Genomic DNA, 7,766 nt, shown 5'->3' on the forward strand with positions numbered 1-7,766 from the left:
ACATAAATAAAAAAAATTTGGTTCGTTTTTTTTTTTTACATATACCTAGTGCAGAAAGTTCGGACGGGAAACACATTAACCTTTCAATTTATCATTCGTTTCTAAAAAATTCCAAATGTGTCCTTCGTTTTTTCGGCTCAAAAACGTCCTAACGATTATCGATTGTGTGCCCATTAACTGTCCGAAAAACGAAAGAACTGTCTGAACGACTTTCGGCCGAATTTTCGTATAGTGTATGGCCAGCATAAGTTGTGGAAACAGGAGGCACCGGAGCTCATTTTTTGCTTGTCATGGCAAAGGCTGTGAATACAATGGTGCAGGTTTCCAATAAGATCTAAAACCTTGTATTCACAATGACTGTTATTACCATAGATATATTTGATTATTTTGTGATGGAGAGAAAGAGAGAGATATATTGTACATAATATTTTCTAAATATTTGTCGTCTCCCATGCTGAACCAGTAGTCTGGTTGTTTGCCATCTTGGGCTTGATTTATCTAGTCCCCATTTTTTTTTATTTTTTGTGCATGTGTATTGGGCTACCAACCAATAAGTGTGTAAAATATATATTGGCCCGGATTCAGAAAGTACTTACGCCGACGTATCTTCTGATATGTCGCGTAAGTCCACGGATGCGCCGTCGTATCTATGCGCCTGATTCAGGAAACAAGATACGCCTGAATTTTGGCTTGATCCGACCGACGTAAGTCTCCTACGCCGTCGTATCTTGGGCGCATATTTACGCTGGCCGCAAGGGGCGCTTCCATTGATTTACGCGTCGAATATGTAAATGACTGAGATACGCCGATTCACGAACGTACTTGCACCCGTCGATGTAATCTACGCCGTTTATGTAAGGTGTAAAGTTAAGCCTCATAAAGCAGGGGTAAGTCATGTTCGGGTATGGACGTCGGAACAGCCGTCGTATTTTACGTGAATGGGGCTTGGGCGTAGATTATGTTCACGTCGTAGGCAGTGATTCGACGTATGTTATGGAGTATTTTAGACGTGATTCTGAGCATGCACACTGGGATGCGTACACGGTACGGCGCATGCGCCGTTCGTTCGGACCATCATTTGCATGGGGGTCACGGTTCATTTTAATAGATCACGCCCACTACCGTCCTACTTTGAATTAAGCGGGCTTACGCCGGCCAATTTACGTTACGCCGGCGCAAGTTTTGGAGCAAGTGTTTTGTGAATACTGCTCTTGCCTCTCAGAGTTACGCCGGCACAAAGATGCGCCAAGCTACCTGAATCTGGCCCATTGAGTTTCTACATGTTTCGTCTATATTTTACTGTTTGGCCAGAGTTGTTTTTTATTTTTTTTTATTTTATGGAGTGTATTTGTTCTTCCAGGACCCTGAGATTCTATGCTGGGACGTTCGACATCCTGGCAAGCTTTTGTGTTCGATGAAGCGAGAAGTTAACACCAATCAGAGGATCTACTTTGATATGGAAATGTGAGTATCTGTCAGTGTTTTAAAGGAGAAGTTCACCTCTTGACGACAAAAAATCAATGCACATTTTATTTTTTTGCAGGTAAACGATGCATTTTTTTTTTTTTTTTTGGGGGGGGCTTTGGGAGTCTGGAAAGCATTGCCCAAGTGATCAGCAGATTGCTAGTGCCATGCAGGTGTCCTGCAGATCTGTCGGTGTATCGGCTTTCTTGTACAGTAGTACCTTGGATTGCGTGCATTATTTGTTCCAGAAACATGCTTGTAATCCAAAGCACTCTTATATCAAAGCGAATTTCCCCATAATAAATAATGGGAACTCCAAATGATCAGTTCCACAACCATTTATTCAGAAGTCTTTCAGTTTATAGTCCATATAAAAAGATTCTAGCAATGTGATGGGTTGTGTAACCATAAAATGTCCATCCACACATGGAAGCCTCCAGAAATCCAGCAGGAGCTCCAGAGTATAAAAGAAGAGAGGCACCTCTAAGTGTAGAAATAAGTTGCTAAATGTTGTACCTTCATTAAATGTAACCATATTGCTGCACTTAGAGGAGCCACACTTCTCTTTTTATACTCAGTTGTGACATGACGCTACTTGTATATCAAGACATCGCTTGTATATCAAGTCAAAATTGATTACATTTTTTTTGCTTGTCTTGCAAAAACGCTCTCAAACCAAGGTTTTACAGTACCTCGTATGAGCAAGCCGATACATTCTGACAGGAACGGAAGCTTACAGCGCTCTGGTAGTTCATTGAAAACTACAAGCCGACAGCTGCTAAGGGTGTCGGGACTTGTAGTTTTCCATTCACAGGGCGTTGTGAATGAGTGACCCGAGCAGGCGGGGTCCCACTTGGCTGCACTTTTTTTTTTTTTTGACAGCTAGCGGAGGGGAGAAGATCCCCACTAGCTGCCAGAGCAGGGGATTGGCGGCTGGACCATTTGTAACATGTTACATCCTGAATACAGGCGTAACATGTTTTAGGCTGGGATCATGGCAGAAATGTGAGCCTTTTCATTGGATTAACTGGTTGCCAACCAGCCCCCGCAGTTCTATGGCGGCAGGTCGGCTCTCCTGCGCGAGAGCCCGTAGCTCTACGTCGGCAGGTGAAGCGGCCACTAGGGGCGCGGGCCCCTTCCGCATGCTCCTAAATCCTGCGCGCGTTCCCGGCGGTCGCGAACACCGCCGGGCACACGCGATCGCTCGTTACAGAGCGGGGACCGGGAGCTGTGTGTGTAAACACCCAGCTCCCAGTCCTGTCAGAGGAGAAATGCTGATTTTCTGTTCATACAATGTATGAACAGCGATCAGTCATTTCCCCTAGTGAGTCCCACCCCCCCTACAGTTAGAACACACCCAGGGACATACTTAACCCCTTCCCCGCCACCTAGTGTTAACCCATTCACTGCCAGTGGCATTTTTATAGTAATCCAATGCATTTTTATAGCACTGATCGCTATACAAATGCCAATGGTCCCAAAAATGTGTCAAGTGTCCGAAGTGTCCGCCATAATGTCGCAGTACCGAAAAAAATACGCTGATCGCCATCATTACTAGTAAAAAAAATATTAATAAAAATGCCATAAAACTATCCCCTATTTTGTAAACGCTATAACTTGCGCAAACCAATCAATAAACGCTTATTGTGATATTTTTCATAAAAAATAAAAATGTAGAAGAATACATATCGGCCTAAACTGAGGAGAAAAAAAAAAGTATTTTTATATTTTTTTGTTTTGTTTTGTTTTGTTTTTTTGGGGGGGGGGGGTATTTATTATAGCAAAAAGTAAAAAAATATTCATTTTTTTTTTTTTCAAAATTGTCGCTCTATTTTTGTTTATAGCGCAAAAACTAAAAACCGCAGAGGTGTTCAAATACCACAAAAGAAAGCTCAATTTGTAGGGGAAAAAAGGACGCCAATTTTGTTTGGGAGCCACCTCGCACGACCGCGCAATTGTCCGTTAAAGCGACGCAGTGCCGAATTGCAAAAGGTGCTCTGGTCTTTGACCAACAATATGGTCCGGGGGTTAAGTGGTTAACATGAATTTGTGTGTTCTGTTCCATTTGGGCCTAAACTAGAATGATGCTCATAGCTCTGTTGGGTTCTCTTATGTAACAGCCGCTAGCTGTGCAGACAAGGTCCGAGCTTGTCCTAGCTCTAAACCTCTAATAGGGAAGAAGTCCTGGAAGTTACACATCTCTGCAAAATCCAGGGAGAAAGTGTGTGTGTGGGTGTGTGTGTGTGTGCCAGCCTCAGCCTGGGTTACAACCAGGTCACATCCCCCAAACCTTTTCTGTCCACTCCCTGGAGCTTGGTCATGGGGGTCACTGTGGCTAAGCTCTGGGACGAGGGGTGTTGGGACGAAACTCGTTGGAGGGATGTTGCCTGGTTGGAGCCCAGTCTACTTTCTCACAGGCTTCAGAGAACAATGGGGTGACCCCCCAAAAGTCGCACATCTAGGTGTCCTGGAGTGGTAACCTTAGCCTGGACTCCAACCAGGCCACCCCCCCAACACACTTCACTCCACCCCCAGGAGCTTAGCCATGGGGATCACAGGGTTTCTTTCTTTTTTCCCTTTCCTTTTTCTTTTTCCCTTTCCCTCCTTTTTCTTTTTCTCTTTTTTTTTTCTCTCTCTTTCTCTTTCTCTTTCTCTCTCTCTCTCTCTCTCTCTCTCTCTCTCTCTCTCTCTCTCTCTTTCTCTTTCTTTTTCTTTTTCTCTTTCTTTTTCTCTTTCTTTTTCTCTTTCTTTTTCTCTTTCTCTTTCTCTTTCTCTTTCTTTTTCTCTTTCTTTTTCTCTTTCTTTTTCTCTTTCTTTTTCTCTTTCTTCTTTCTCTCTCTTCTTTCTCTCTCTTCTTTCTCTCTCTTCTTTCTCTCTCTTCTTTCTCTCTCTTCTTTCTCTCTTTTCAAGACCTAGGACAGCACACCCAAAGTGCGGCGTACAGGACTCTGGTCCAGCCTTTCTCATCCAGGGATCTGTGGATCCCTAGGGTTCCTTCAGCATTTGCTAGTGGTTGGGTTCCTTGAGCAGTGATTTAATTTCTGCCTCTTAAATAAGTTCCCCCACAGACACCATTAATAATTTCAGCTATCTGCAGGGGGAACGCTCGCTTCCCACTGACATCTGTGTAAGGAGAATTCTTCCCACAAACCATCAATGCAATAGAGCCCTTCTCCACTGGCTACCAAGCTAGAGGGACCATTCTCTACTGACAACCAATGTAAATGGGGATCTGCACTGACCTCCGGTGTAAGGGAGTACTACACTGACCACCAATATGTTTTTATATTCTTTTTATTTTTGAAGTTCCAAATATATAATATATTTCTATTTTGTTTTTGCAGCTCGGGGCGTTACCTCCTCAGCGGGGACACTCACGGCTTGGTGACAGTCTGGGATATGGTGTCGCCTCCTGTGGAAGGTTTTTTATCACCTGCCCTCCAGTTTCAAGGCCAGGGTAACTGTGTTAACGGAATCAGGTTAGTAAATCGGTCAGATTTTTACACAATTTGAGACACGCACACACTTACTTAATCCCCCGCTGATTTTGTATGTTTGCCCACTGACAAAGAAATGATCAGTCTATAATTTTAATGGTTGATTTATTTCAAGTGAGAGACAGAATACACAGAACGCATTTCAAAAGTTCAAAATTGATTAGTACTTGGTGGAGAAACCCTTGTTGGCAATCGGAGGTCAGACGTTTCTTGTAGTTGGCCTCCAGGTTTGCACATCTCAGGAGGGATCTTGTCCCACTCCTCTTTGCAGATCCTCTCATTAAGGGTTTGAGTCTGACGTTTGAACCTTCGGCTCCCTCCACATATTTTCTATGGGATTAAGGTCTGGAGACTGGCTAGGCCACTCCAGGACCTTAATGTGCTTCTTGAGCCTCTCCTTTGTTGTCTTGGCCGTGTGTTTTGGGTCATTGTCATGCTGGAATACCCATCCATGACCCATTTTCAATGCCCTGGCAGAGGGAAGAAGGTTCTGAAAGATTAGATCGTACATTGCCCGTCCATCGTCCCTTTGATGCAGTGAAGTTGTCCTGTCCCCTTAGCAGGAAAACACCCCTAAAGAGCTAGGCCGGCGCAAAGAGCAAGCATAGGTTTAACGTTTCTTAAAAATGTTCCTTACCCCCCCCCCCTCCTCCTACATAGCTTCCTTAACCACTTAAGGACCGCCTCCTGCACATATACGTCGGCAGAATGGCATGGCTGGGCACAAGCACGTACAGGTACGTCCTCTTTAAGTGCCCAGTCGTGGGCGCGCGCCCGCGACACAGTCCGAATCGCCGTGACCGCGGGACCCGCGATCGCTCCCCGGAGCTGAAGAACGGGGAGAGCTGCGTGTAAACACAGCTTCCCCGTTCTTCAGTGTGGCGCCGTCATTGATCGTGTGTTCCCTTTTTATAGGGAAACACAATCAATGATGTCACACCTACAGCCACACCCCCCCTACAGTTAGAAACACAAATGAGGTCACACTTAACCCCTCCAGCGCCCCCTTGTGGTTAACTCCCAAACTGCAATTGTCATTTTCACAGTAAACAATGCATTTTTAATGCTTTTTTTGCTGTGAAAATGACAATGGTCCCAAAAATGTGTCAAGTGTCCGCCATAATGTCGCAGTCACAAAAAAAATCACTGATCGCCGCCATTAGTAGTAAAAAAAATAATAAAAATGCAATAAAACTATCCCCTATTTTGTAAACACTATAAATTTAGCGTAAAACGATCGATAAACGCTTATTGTTTTTTTTTGTTTTTACCAAAAATAGGTAGAATACGTATCAGCCTAAACTGAGGGAATTTTTTTTTTTTTTTTTTTTTATATATATATTTTTATTTTTGGGGGATATTTATTATAGCAAAAAGTAAAAAATATTGCATTTTTTTCAAAATTGTCGCTCTATTCTTGTTTATAGCGCAAAAAATAAAAACCGCAGAGGTGATCAAATACCACCAAAAGAAAGCTCTATTTGTGAGGAAAAAAGGACGCCAATTTTGTTTGGGAGCCACGTCGCACGACCGCGCAATTGTCAGTTAAAGCGACGCAGTGCCGAATCGCAAAAACTGGCCAGGTCCTTTAGCTGCCTAAAGGTCCGGGTCTTAATTGGTTAAAGAGGGAGTAAACCCTGATGGGTTTTACTTCCTCTTTTGCTCGCTGCAAAGCCTGCAAACGGAAAGCATAATGGGCTAGTATGCATCGCATGCTAGCCCATTATGTGAAACTTGCCTGCAAAAGAATCCAGCGATGTCCCCTGTGTAGGCTGCGTCCATCTTCTGCCCCCTCTTCCTTCCGGGCCGCGGACTCCGGCTCTGTGATTCGCCGGAGCCGCGCGCCGTCACTCCCGCACATGAGCCGCGATTAACGGCACAGGCTGGGGAAGAAACTGCATGTTTTAGGAGATATTTCCACTACCTATAGGTAAGCCTTATTCTAGGCTTGCCTATAGGTAGAACCCCCCTGCCCCCCCTCCGATATTAACACAGATACCAAACATCCCCCTTTATATACCAGCATGTTTGATCACGGCACACACAGGCTAATAGCGATGTTTTCTGTTTCTCTCCACAGCCTGCACCCCTCTCTACCCATCTTGGCCACCACATCGGGGCAGAGGACCTTTCCCGAGTCTGAGGACAGCAGCGACGAGTCCCCGGCCACCGAGCGGCCGAAACACAGCCTAGCCGGAGAGAACTGTCTGCAGCTCTGGTGGTGCGGTGGGAGTCAGGCCAAGTAAAGAAGAGGATTCTGGGAAACGTCATCGCCTACAAAAGATCCATTTTGCACAAACATACAGTGTGGGATATTTTCTCCATCCTGATCCACACTGCATGTCTGGCAGATGGTTCCCATCCATGTAATCTTGTGTATATACAGTATTTTGTTTATAAAACCCTCAGGATTTTTTTATGCTGTGTATATATTCCCTGTGACAAGCTGTGTATATATGTTTTATACTTGTGTACAGGTTTTGTTCATCGTTTCAGGCAATAAACCGTCACCAGTCTGACACCTTTGTAATAAGTGTGATCTTATTGGAAATATTCTTTGTTCTGCAGGAGATCCGCACATACAGGGACTAGATGTCTGGCCAGCATGCTAAGCCGCCCCTCCCCCATAATCTGTATATTAATCACTTCAATACCGGGCATTCTCATCTTCCTGCCAAGACTAATTTTTAGTTTTCACAGCTGTCGCACTTTGAATGACAATTGCGCGGTCATGCAACACTGTACCCAAATTTATTTTCCCCACAAATAGAGCTTTCTATTCGTGGGATTTGATCACCTCTGCGG

General features: G+C 44.4%; 1 protein-coding gene across 3 annotated transcripts in view; it reads left to right on the plus strand.

Moving 5' to 3' along the window:
* Window positions 1-7,494, plus strand: part of WRAP53 (WD repeat containing antisense to TP53) — a 28,821-nt gene extending 21,327 nt beyond the window's left edge. For all 3 annotated transcript variants that reach the window (XM_040346830.1, XM_040346828.1, XM_040346829.1), the window contains exons 9-11: window positions 1,361-1,464; window positions 4,809-4,943; window positions 7,042-7,494. In XM_040346830.1, coding sequence (XP_040202764.1) covers window positions 1,361-1,464; window positions 4,809-4,943; window positions 7,042-7,207 — 405 coding nt within the window. In that variant the 3' untranslated portion in view covers window positions 7,208-7,494. The remainder of the gene's footprint in view (window positions 1-1,360; window positions 1,465-4,808; window positions 4,944-7,041) is intronic.
* The last annotated feature ends 272 nt before the right edge of the window (window positions 7,495-7,766 follow it).

Source organism: Rana temporaria, chromosome 3 (assembly GCF_905171775.1).
Source record: "Rana temporaria chromosome 3, aRanTem1.1, whole genome shotgun sequence".
NCBI lineage: Eukaryota > Metazoa > Chordata > Amphibia > Anura > Ranidae > Rana > Rana temporaria.